The 13277-nt window shown below is 40.2% G+C and overlaps 1 protein-coding gene across 1 annotated transcript; it reads left to right on the top strand.

The window, feature by feature from the left end:
* The first annotated feature begins 742 nt into the window (after positions 1-742).
* Positions 743-2514, top strand: LOC103003019 (olfactory receptor 1F1-like). The gene is given in 2 exon segments (XM_028166395.2): positions 743-1664; positions 2474-2514. Coding segments are annotated over 2 exon segments (963 nt in total).
* The last annotated feature ends 10763 nt before the right edge of the window (positions 2515-13277 follow it).

Below are 13277 nucleotides of genomic sequence, written 5' to 3'. Positions count from 1 at the left end.
CTTCATTGTGGTGCACAGGCTTATCATTGCAGTGGCTTCCCTTGTTGCGGAGCGCGGGCTCTAGGCACGCGGGCTTCAGTAGTTGTGGCACGCGGGCTCAGTAGTTGTGGCTCACGGGCTCTAGAGCGCGGGCTCAGTAGTTGTGGCTCGCGGGCTCTAGAGCGCAGGCTCAGTAGTTGTGGTGCATGGGCTTAGCTGCTCTAAGGCATGTGGGATCTTCCCGGACCAAGGCTCGAACCCATGTCCCCTGCATTGGCAGGTGGATTCTTAACCACTGTGCCACTAGGGAAGTCCCCGGTGAAGTTCTCTGAAGAACCTCCTTTGTTAAATCTTCCAGATCCAGGGAGTAGTAGTAAAAGTCCTGAATCCCTCATCTGTTGCTTGTGATAAACCCAGTACCAATGAGCTGTTTCTCTTCTCTCTATGATCTACTAAGTGGGCAAAAGCCTGAGAATGTTAACAAAGATGCACATAATGTCAGGGAAGGGCTGTGTATGTGCCTGTGTGTTGTTTTTATGTTATATTTCATATAATTTAAAAAATTAGTCCAGTGGGACCAGCATCATCTAGGACTGGAGGTCGGAAGTTGAGGGTGTAGGGAGTAGGGGCAGATTCTGACTGAGCAACTCTAATGTAGGTTTTATTAACATGACCATGGCTGGAGCTTGGGTTATTGCACCCAAACCCTTTGCTTCTAGGTTTCTGACCTCTGCTTCTCTTCTCTGCATCTGAGTCCAGCCCCATGGGAGAGACAAACCAGTCAAGTAACTCTGAGTTCCTCCTCCTGGGGCTCTCCAGGCAGCCCCAGCAGCAGCAGCTCCTCTTCGTGCTCTTCCTGAGTAGGTACCTGGCCACGGTCCTGGGAAACCTGCTCATCCTCTTGGCCATCAGCACGGACTCCCGCTTGCACATCCCCGTGTCCTTCTTCCTCTGCAACCTGTCCTTCGTGGACATCTGCTTCTCCTCCACCACTGTCCCCAAGATGCTGGCCAACCACATACTCAGGAAGCAGACCATCCCCTTCTCTAGGTGTCTCACGCAGATGTATTTTGTTTTCATGTTCATGGACATGGACAATTTCCTCTTGGCTGTGATGGCCTATGACCACTTTGTTGCTGTATGCCACCCCTTACACTACTCAGCAAACATGACCCACCAGCTCTGTGCCCTGCTGGTCACTGGATCGTGGGTCATTGCCAACCTGGATATGCTGTTGCATACCCTGCTGATGGCTTGACTCTCATTCTGTGCAGACAATGCCATCCCCCAGTTCTTCTGTGATGTGACCACCCTCCTGAAACTCTCCTGCTCTGATACACACCTCAGTGAGGTGATGATTCTAATTGAAGCACGGCCAATAATGAGCACCCCATTTGTTTGCATCCTGGTATCATGTATCCTTATCACCTGTGCTGTCCTCAGAATCCAATCCACAAAGGGAAGATGGAAAGCCTTCTCCACCTGTGGCTCCCACCTGGCTATGGTTTTCCTCTTCTATGGCACCATCATATTTCTGTATTTCAACCCTTTATCCTCCCACTCAGCTGAGATAGACATAGCAGCTGCTGCGATGTTCTCTGTGGTGACTCCCATGCTGAACCCCTTCATCTACAGCCTGAGAAGCCAGGACATAAAAGAGGCTCTTGGAAAAGTGGTTGCTATGAATTTTTTCTACTCAGTAATGAAATAGGCTAAGAAAATCATGGAGGGAACTAATTTATAAGAAAATCATGTTTTTGGTTTCTTGATTATGCAAAAGTTAACATTTGTCTTTTGTAAGAGAATCATCTACTATCTATTTTGGGAGAACAAAACTTGATACAGCCTCTTCAGGTTAAAGATGGAAAGAGAGATCCTTGTACCAAATAACTTGACTATTCCAACCGTCAGTGCCCTCCAGCCAAAACCCATTAGGAGCACACCTCTTGTTGAATAAGTTGCGTTTATTACTCATTGTAACAAGGGAGTTACACACATCATGGGGGGAATAGTGAGGTATCTTAGTAGGAAAGTGCTCAAAAGGACTTATTAAAAGACTTGGGCTTGTATGAGGTGATTTTGGTAAGGATTGGGTCTTTGCTCTGGATTCAAAAATGTCACAAAGTGAGGATAATTTTGGTTCGCTATCTTAATATATTTCATCTAGAAGGAGGGAAAACTAGACTGAGGTCAAAGCTGTGATTGGCAAAGAAGTAGCAGTCACTCATATCCACCAGCACAGGGGGAGTTTGGTCATTTTTGTGGCTTGGACAGTGTTCATGTTTTAGTGTTCACATGCTTACAGAGTGGTCTTGTTTTGTCTTACTTTGTAACAGTCACAGAATGTCCTTGTGTGACACTGATATTCTGTGCAACTCTCTGTGTTCATCAAGGAAGCACTAAGCAAAGTAGCAGGATACAAAATTAATGCACAGAAATCTCTTGCATTCCTATACACCAATGATGAAAAATCTGAAAGAGAAATTAAGGAAACACTCCCATTTACCATTGCAACAAAAAGAATAAAATACCTAGGAATAAACCTACCTAAGGAGACAAAAGACCTCTATGCAGAAAACTATAAGACACTGATGAAAGAAATTAAAGATGATACAAACAGATGGAGAGATATACCATGTTCTTGGATTGGAAGAATCGACATTGTGAAAATGACTATACTACCCAAAGCAATCTACAGATTCAATGCAATCCCTATCAAACTACCAATGGCATTTTTCACAGAACTAGAACAAAAAATTTCACAATTTGTATGGAAACACCAAAGACCCCGAATAGCCAGAGCAATCTTGAGAAAGAAAAACGGAGCTGGAGGAATCAGGCTCCCTGTCTTCAGACTATACTACAAAGCCACAGTAATCAAGACAGTATGGTACTGGCACAAAAACAGAAGTATAGATCAATGGAACAGGATAGAAAGCCCAGAGATAAACCCACGCACCTATGGTCACCTTAGTTTTGATAAAGGAGGCAAGAATATACAATGGAGAAAAGATAGCCTCTTCAGTAAGTGGTGCTGGGAACACTGGACAGCTACATGTAAAAGAATGAAATTAGAACACTCCCTAACACCATACACAAAAATAAACTCAAAATGGATTAAAGACCTAAATGTAAGACCAGACACTATAAAACTCTTAGAGGAAAACATAGGCAGAACACTCTATGACATAAATCACAGCAAGATCCTTTTTGACCCACCTCCTAGAGAAATGGAAATAAAAACAAAAATTAAAAAATGGGACCTAATGAAACTTAAAAGCTTTTGCACAGCAAAGGAAAACATAAACAAGATGAAAAGACAACCCTCAGAATGGGAGAAAATATTTGCAAATGAAGCAACTGACAAAGGATTAATCTCCAAAATTTATAAGCAGCTCATGCAGCTCAATATCAAAAAAACAAACAACCCAACCCAAAAATGGGCAGAAGACCTAAACAGACATTTCTCCAAAGAAGATATACAGATTGCCAACAAACACATGAAAGGATGCTCAACATCACTAATCATTAGAGAAATGCAAATCAAAACTACAATGAGGTATCACCTCACTCCAGTCAGAATGGCCATCATCAAAAAATCTAGAAACAATAAATGCTGGAGAGGGTGTGGAGAAAAGGGAACCCTCTTGCACTGTTGGTGGGAATGTAAATTGATACAGCCACTATGGAGAACAGTATGGAGGTTCCTTAAAAAACTAAAAATAGAACTGCCATATGACCCAGCAATCCCACTACTGGGCATATACTCAGAGAAAACCATAATTCAAAAAGAGTCATGTACCACAATGTTCATTGCAGCTCTATTTACAATAGCCAGGACATGGAAGCAACCTAAGTGTCCATCAATAGATGAATGGATAAAGAAGATGTGGCACATATATACAATGGAATATTACTCAGCCATACAAATTGAGTTATTTGTAGTGAGGTGGATGGACCTAGAGTCTGTCATACAGAGTGAAGTAAGTCAGAAAGAGAAAAACAAATACCATATGCTAACACATATATATGGAATCTAAAGAAAAAAAAAAGGTTCTGAAGAACCTAGGGGCAGGACAGGAATAAAGACGCAGACGTAGGGAATGGACGTGAGGACACGGGGAGGGGTAAGGGTAAGCTGGGATGAAGTGAAAGAGTGGCATGGACATATATACACTACCAAATGTAAAATAGATAGCTAGTGGGAAGCAGCTGCATAGCACAGGGAGATCAGCTCGGTGCTTTGTGTCCACCTAGAGGGGTGGGATAGGGACGATGGGAGGGAGACATAAGAGGGAAGGGATATGGGGATATATGTATACATATAGCTGATTCACTTTGTTATACAGCAGAAACTAAAACAACATTGTAAAGTAATTATACTCCAATAAAGATGTTAAAAAAAAAAGAAAAAGAAATCACCAAGGGACTTCCCTGGCTGTCCAGTGGTTAAGACTCTGTGCTTCCAGTGCAGGGGGCATGGGTTCAATCCCTGGTCAGGGAACTAAGATCCCACGTGCTGCATGGCACAGAAAAAAAAAAAAAAAAGAAAGAAAGTACCAAGACCTAGCTGTGAGTGCTAGGCTGGTTCCTGGATATCAGGGCTGATTTCTCTTTCTCACAACAGAGACACAGAGATACAGGCACTTGTGATGGGAGGGTCGGACTGGTGTTGGGGCAGGAAGGAGAGGGTTCATTTAAGGGCTCCAGGAAGCCCTAATTCTGCCACGCATTCAAGCTAGTTATTTTTTTTTTGAATTTTATTTATTTTTTTTATACAGCAGGTTCTTATTAGTTATCTGGTTTATACATATTAGCATATATATGTCAGTCCCAATCTCCCAATTCATCCCACCACCGCCATCACCATCCCTGTCAAGCTAGTTATTTTTTATCTTTGTATCTGAGCTTTATGTATCATGCAACATTATGACAGGAACATGGGTAAGTTAAACAAGGAAAAAATATCCTCCAAAATTCTCAGTGCCCAGTCGTGTTAATCAACTGCATTTTTTCCACCTTCTGTTCCATTTATGTCAATGCACTGTGATATTTTACACAGATACTTATTTATATCCTGATTTTCCTCTTACATTTTGTAATAAAGCCTTTCTAAATTGCTGGATAGTCTCCACAATTTTATTTTCCAGCCCCTAGTATTTCCTTCAAGTTGTTCTAGCAAAATGTACTCACTAGTAATCCTGTTCTTGAATTAAAACATAAAGGAAATTTACTACTATTTGAAAGTATGACTTTAAATTTATTTTGAAAATGATTGCAGAGAATAAAATATTGACAAATAGATGAAACTGGTTAAAACATCACTGAGCAGGATGCTCTGGATTTTGAGGAACAAAGAGGAAAACAGGGCAGTTCCCCTTAATTTCAGAGAGATAGGTAAGATGATATCTTGTATGAAAATGGACAAAATTCAGAATCAGAGGCCATTTCTGAGTTTCATATGATTTTCTTTTTTATGTTTGCCATAATTGTGTATTGATATTTTTGTCTAAAGGAATAAATGGTAGCATTTTCAGTTTTTAGTCTATATTTCCAAGAATTCTTTATGATAAGATGGACAGTACCTGTTCCTTGAAAGTTTGAAAGATATCTCCAGCCTTTGTTTTATGTATTAGATACATGTTATTAGATACATGTGTGTTTATAAATTTTATATAATCTTGTTTTATCCTTTTATCATTATAAGATATCCATCTTTATCTATAGTAACATTTTTTGTTTTAAAGTCTGTTTTGTCTGATATTAGTATAGCTACTCCAGCTCTCCTGTGGTTTCTGTTTGCATGACACATCTCTTTCCATCCTTTTACTTTCAATCTAATGTGTCTTTGAATCTAAAGTGTGTACCCTGTAGATAACATATACTTTGATCATGTTTTTTAATCCAGTGTGATGATCTCTGACTTTTGGTTGGATTGTTTAACCCATTCACTTTTTTTTAAAAAATAAATTTATTTATTTATTTATTTTTGGCTGCATTGGGTCTTCGCTGCTACGCGCGGGCCCCCTCCAGTCGCGGCGAGCGGGGGCCGCTCCTCGCTGCGGTACGCGGGCTTCTCATTGAGGTGGCTTCTCCTGTTGCGGAGCACCGGCTCCAGGCGCGCGGGCCTCAGTAGTCGTGGCACTCGGGCTCAGTAGTTGTGGCTCACGGGCCCAGTCGCTCCGTGGCATGTGGGATCCCCCCGGACCAGGGCTCGAACCCGTGTCCCCTGCATTGGCAGGCGGATTCTCAACCACTGCACCACCAGGGAAGTCCCCCCATTCACTTTTAATATTAATGTCTGCCATTTAACTTTCTGTTTTCTATGTGTCTTGTGTCTTTTTTTGTGTCTTTAATGCTCTCTTTTGCATTTATTGTATATTTTCTAATATAGCATTTTAACCCCAGTAATTATTTTTTTCACTATATTTTTTGGATTTTTTTACTGGTTGCTCTAGGTTTTACCATATACATTTTAACTTATCAACATCAGCTTCAGATTTATACTAATTTAATTCCCGTGATATAAAGAAATGCTTCTCGGGACTTCCCTGGTGGTCCAGTGGTTAAGACTCCATGTTCCCAGTGCAGGGGGCCTGGGTTCGATCCCTGGTCAGGGAACTAGATCCCTCATGCTGCCACTAAAATATCCCGCATGTTGCAGTGAAGATCCCACGTGCTGCAACTAAGACCTGGTGCAGCCAAATAAAAAAATAATAATAAGTAAATATTTAAAAAATAAAGAAAGAAAAGCTTCTCCTATATAGCTCTATTCCCTTTCCCCATTTTAAGCATTATTTGTGTATTATCGGTTCACATATTATATCAATGTTATAAACTCCACAATACATTCTTAAATTATTACCTTACCATCTGTGGTCATTTCCTTAGTCCATTACAGCTCTACTCACACCCAACTCCTTTGTGCTGTTATTGGAAAATATATTACACATGTTACATTTCTTTGTGCTATAGACCCAACAATACACTACCTACATATTATTTTATCCAGTTGCTTTCAAAATCACTTAAGAGAGTAAAGGAGAAAAAAACGCACTTATCTTTTATAATTACCTACTTTTATCAGCACTCTTTGTGTGGATTTTAATTGCCACCTGGGGTCACTTGCTTTCAGCCTAAAGGAATTCCTTTAGTAATTTTTGTAGAGCAGTTCTGCTTTGTTTTTGAAAGCTTTGCTGGATATAGGATCTTTGATTTACATTTTCCTTCCTGGGCATTTTTCACTTAAATTTTTTTTTTTTTTTTTGACTGCGTTGGGTCTTTGTTGCTGTGCGCGGGCTTTCTCTAGTTGCGGTGAGTGGGGGCTACTCTTCCTTGTGAGGCACAGGCTTCTCATTGCGGTGGCTTCTCGTTGCAGAGCACGGGCTCTAGGTGCGCGGGCTTCAGTACTTGTGGCTCTAGAGTGCAGGCTCAGTAGCTGTGGTGCACGCGCTTAGTTGCTCCACGGCATGTGGGATCTTCCCGGACCAGGGCTTGGACCCGTGTCCCCTGCATTGGCAGGGGGATTCTTAACCATTGAGCCAGGGAAGCCTTAAATTGTTTTTTATTATTTGTGAGAGTTCTTTAAATGTTGACTTCATAGCAAATTGTTGAACCATATTTTTTGAGCATGTCAGACACCCTTTCACAAATACTACAGCTAGCTTTCCCTAGTTTATACTTTTCAGTTTTGCTAAGTTTTGGACATATTATATATTTTAATTTCATATAATTATAACCAGAAAGCATTGCATTTTCTTCCAGTTCTCTTAGGCTTTTCTTCCCCATTCTTTCATTAGTTAAATCTTTAGCTATATTTTCTTCTAGTTGTTTTTGGGTTTTGCAGTTTAAATCAATAAATTGTGTTTATGGCTCTAATTTCATTTCTTCATATATTTACAAAATTGCTCCAGTTACTTTTTAATAACCTTTCCATACTTCACTGTTTGTAACACCACTTTTATCATTTGTAAAATGCGATCATTGTATCTAATATGCATTGGGAAGTTATTATGTGCTAGCCAGTTGGCCGAGACTTTTCTCTTCATATCTATTTTAATATTGCAGCCATGAGGTAAGTATCATTATCATCCCCACTCAAGGCCATCCCTGGGTTTGAGGAGATTAAGTGACTGTCTCAAGGTCCCACAGTTAGGACATGGTGGAACCAGGTTTCTGACATGTCCAGCTCCATGACCAAGTCCATCCTCTGAATGCCTCTGTAAATTCATACAGAGATGAATAGATGTAGATATATAAATACAGGTATAGAGAGATATAGATATATTTTTAGATTCTCTGTTCTGATACACTGATATGAGCTTTTATTATTGGGCTAATACCATGCTATTTTAGCTTGAGGCTTTTTAAAAATTTTATAATACTTTGCAATATCCGGTAGATTATTCTTGCAAAATTATGCCAAGATGCAGGTATAGAAATGTTTATTATTGTAAAACTAAGTAGACGTAACACTTGGAAATACCCCAAGTGTCCATCTAAAGGGGAGCAATTCAGTAAATTATGATCCATCCTTATAATGGAATCCAGTACAGCCACTCAAAGAATGTAGTAGATTTGTAAGTTCTGATGTGCAAAGAATTCCCAAGAGGGCTTCCCTGGTGGCACAGCGGTTGAGAATCTGCCTGCCAATGCAGGGGACACGGGTTCGAGCCCTGGTCTGGGAAGGTCCCACATGCCGCGGAGCAGCTGGGCCCGTGAGCCACAACTACTGAGCCTGCGCGTCTGGAGCCTGTGCTCCTCAACAAGAGAGGCCGCGATAGTGAGAGGCCAGCGCACCGCGATGAAGAGTGGCCCCGGCTTGCTGCAACTGGAGAAAGCCCTCGCACAGAAACGAAGACCCAACACAGCCAAAAATAAATAAATAAATAAATAATTTTTTTAAAAAAGAATTCCCAAGATATAACTTAAGGAGTGTTTTACAAACATCTCTTTTGTGTAGATCAAAATAAAGGATTATATTGGCATAAACATTTTAGGAGAGATACCCCAAAACTCTTCATCAGTTCCACCTTTTCATGTTAATACATATGGACTTAACCTTGTTTTTAAAGGAAATGTATACCATATATCAAATTTATCAAAACAAGTAATAAAGAACCTCCCCACCAGTCTATTTAGTTGACATATGATTTTATTTAAACAGCTGTGATTGATGAACATTTAGGTTATCCAGTGTTTTTTAGTTTTGTTTTGTTTTTTTAATTTATTTTTGGCTGCTTTGGGTCTTCGGTGCTGCACACGGGCTTTCTCTAGTTGCAGTGAGCGGGGGCTACTCTTCATTGCAGTGCACGGGCTTCTCATTGCAGTGGCTTCTCTTGTTGTGGCGCATGGGCTCTAGGTGTGTGGGCTTCAGTAGTCGTAGCATGTGGGCTCAGTAGTTGTGGCTCGCGGGCTCTAGAGGGCAGGCTCAGTAGTTGTGGCGCACAGGCTTAGTTGCTTTGCGGCATGTGGGATCTTCCAGGACCAGGGCTCGAACCCATGTCCCCTGCATTGGCAGGTGGATTCTTAACCACTGTGCCACCAGAGAAGCCCCTTGTCCAGTGTTTCATCATTACAAATGTGCTGTGTAAGACATCCTTGTGCCTGTAACTTTGCTTACATTTGCGAGAATATCCTATCTGACCACACTATCTTCATTTCTGAGTTGTTTATATTTATCCTTTTTACTAGAATGTAATCTCCATGAGGACAAGGATTTTTATCTTTTCGATCACTGTAATAGATTATTGTTTGGCAAATATTCAGTCCCCACTCACTTCCCCTTGGGGTAACATATACTTTCCTATTCTGTTGACTTTGAACTTGGCTGTGTGACTTTCCTTAGCAAAATGTGAGTAGTCAAAACATGAGACCTTAAATCTGCTTGTGCAGCTTGGTTTGGCTCTTGCACTGCCATGATTACCACAAGAAGGACTTCACCAGGTAGCTGCTGCCCCTTTAGTCCAAGTTTCAGAACGTGACACGAGAATCAGACCTCAATCCAACTTGAAGTCTAGGGTGAAGCAGAGCCACCTGAACCAACCTGTAGATCCAGGAGTGAGAAAAACAAATGCTTACTATAATCCACTGAGTTTTGGGATATCTTCCCTAAGTACCACTGCAGCAATAACTGACTAATTCAGTACAGAGATGTGGAGAGTATTGTAACAAAAGCCTAAAACATGTGGTATTGGCCTTAGGATCAAAGAAATTGTTTTTTGTGTTTTTTTGGCCACAACGTGCGGCTTGTGGGCTCTTATTTCCCTAACCAGGGATTGAACCTGGGTCCTCAGCAGTGAAATCGTGGAGTCCTAACCACTGGACCTCCAGGGAAGTCCTTATTTCCTTGTCCTATTGCATTAGCTAGAACTTCCAGTATGTGTTGAATGGGAGTGGTGAGAGGGGATATCCTTGTTCCTGATCTTTGTTTCTTATTCCTGATCTTAGTGGGAAGGCATCTAGTTTCTGACCATTAATTATGATGTTGGCTGTAAGTTTTTATACATGTTCTTTATCAAGTTGAGGAAGTTTCCCTCTATTTTTAGTTTGCTGAGGGTTTTTATCACAAATAGGTGTTGGATTTTGTCAAATGCTTTTTCTACAGCTGATCTGATTATATGATTTTTCTTCTTTTTTTTTTTTAACATTCATTGCTTTTGAAATGTTGAACCAGACTTGCATACCTGGAATAAATTTCATTTGATCATCATAGATAATTCTTTTTATACACTGTTGGATTCAAGTTGATAATATTTTGTTGAGAATTTTGGTGTGAATATCCATGAGAGATATTAGCTGTAGTTTTCCTTTCTTGTAATGGCTTTGTCTGGTTTTGGTATTTGGGTAATGCTGGACTCACAGAATGAGTTAGGAAGTGTTCCTTTTGCTTGTATTTTCTGGAAGAGATGGTAGAGAATTGGCATAATTTCTTCCTTAAACATTTTATAGCATTCATAGTGAAACCATCTGTGCCCAGTGCTGTTTTGGAAGGTTGTTAATTATTCATAGTTTCTTTAATATGGGCCTATTCTGATTATTTTTTCTTGAGTGAGTTTTGGTAGATTGTGTCCTTCAAGGAATTGGTCCATTTCCTCTAGGTTATCAAATTTATAGGCATAGAGTTATTCATAATATTCCTTTATTATCATTTTCTTGCCCACAGGATTCATAGTGATGGCCCCCTTTTTTCATTTCTGATAATAGTAATTTGTGCCTTCTCTCTTCTTTTGTTAGTTAGCCTGGCTAGGGGTTTATCAATTGTATTGATCTTTTCAAAGAACCAGCTTTTGATTTTGTTGATTTTTCTCTGTTGATTTTGTTGATTTTCTCTATTGATTTCCTACTTTTAATTTCTTTGATTTCTTTTCTAATTTTTATCTGTTCTTCTGTTTGGATTTAATTTCCTCTTTTGTAGATCATAAGGTAGAAACTTAGATGATTGATTTTAGGTATTTATTCTTTTCTAATATATGTATCCGATGCTATAAATTTCCCTCTAAGCATTGCTTTCACTGCATCCCAAAATTTTCATAAGTTGTATTTCCATTTTCATTTAGTTTAAAATATTTAAAAATTTTTCTTGAGACTTCTTCTTTGACCCGTTTGTTACTTAGATGTGTGTTGTTAAATCTCCAAATATTTTGGGATTTTTCAGCCAACTTTGTTATTAACTTCTAGTTTAGTTTAATCTCATTGTGATCTGAGAACACATTTTGTATGATTTCTATTCTTTTAAATTTGCTGAGGTGTGTTCCATGGCCCAGATGTGGTCTATCTTGGTGATGCTTCATGTGAGTTTGAAAAGAATGTGTATTTTGCTGTTGTTGGGTGAAATATTCTATAAATGTTTAGTGAAGTGTTGGAATTGAAGGTGAAGCTGGAGTGGGCTCGAGAGAGTGGAGAGGATGAGACTTACCCTGACGACTAAGGTTAATGAAAAGCATTATTTTTATTAGCTTTATAATATGCCACCCTATTTATCCAACCATTTAGGTCGTTTCTAATTTTTTCAGCATTATGATGTTGTGATACTTCCCCTTGTACATAGAAGATGAATTGCTGGGTCAAGGAGTAATAGTTTTAACATTCTTGTCACAGTAAATGGATGCTGCTGTCATCCCTCTTCTGCCAAGCCAAACATTTACACACACACACACACACACACACACAACCTGCTCATTTAATGCACCTAAAATGGTATCCTATTCTTTCAATATATAATTCTTAGATTACTATTAAGGCCAAACGTTCTTTCATATATTTCTTTTAGCCACTCATGTTTATCTGAAGATTATATGTTCATGTCTTATTACTGGAACATCCCCTCGCTGCTCCCTTCCTCCCCCATCTCATCCTTCTGGTCTCAGTTTAAATGTCACTTCCCCAGAAGTCCTCCTTAGAAAACCCACCAGTATCACTCCTAGCAGCCTTTCCTTCATAGCACTTGTGTGTAGCTGCATACCTCTTTTTGAGATTTACTGAATTTCTGCCCCCACCGGCACCCCACACCCTGGGAAACTCCATGGGTTTGTTGCTCCCCGTTACAACCCAGGGCCTGGTGCCAAGGCTTTAGATGATGTGTGCTTTAGATTTATAGCTGCTGTAGGAATAGGATCTTTGGTCCTTCATATTTTCTAACTGGACTTTGCTGCTCTACTGCAAAACCATTCGTTGTTGTGTTTACTTTTTCTCATTAGCTGTTGTCAGGCTCCTTATCAGGCACTTACTTGTTGTCTAACAGCTTCTCGGGGTGCCCTCCCAGGGACCTTGACCTTGCACACTTTACTGGTGGGGCACAGAAGGCACTTGCTGGGTGTAGGGAGGGGGTTTGGGTCACGGGAGCATCAACAACCCAAACATCTTGGGGACCTTGTGGCCCGACTGTTGGGCAGGGAACAGGACCATCTTGCCCATGGGACCTCATCCTCTCCTGTCACTGCCCGGCAGCCATTTAGCCTTTTAAGTTTTCTGGGTGCACAGGTGGGTCCCTCTGCACAATAACTGGGTGGACCCTGGCCAGACTTGCAAAGGAGTAAAAGAATAATGCTGGCAGCCAGTTTTGTCCCTTATTTTAAAGGATACAGTAGGCTTGAAAGACAACATTGATAAAGCCTGTTTTAGTGTGGTTTTAAATGTTGGGGTTTCTTTTTCTATCTTTAATTAGGACTCAGGACTGAATTGTATCATAAAATGTCCTTTTAGCATGCTTTGTACCACAACAAAGCTTAGAACCACATATTTTAACAACAAAAAAAGAGCAATAGGCATAAAGGAAGAAACAAAACTACTATTTGTAG

The sequence above is a fragment of the Balaenoptera acutorostrata genome, chromosome 15 (assembly GCF_949987535.1).
Source record: "Balaenoptera acutorostrata chromosome 15, mBalAcu1.1, whole genome shotgun sequence".
Taxonomy (NCBI): Eukaryota; Metazoa; Chordata; class Mammalia; order Artiodactyla; family Balaenopteridae; genus Balaenoptera; species Balaenoptera acutorostrata.
This window is presented reverse-complemented; position numbering and strand designations above follow the sequence as displayed.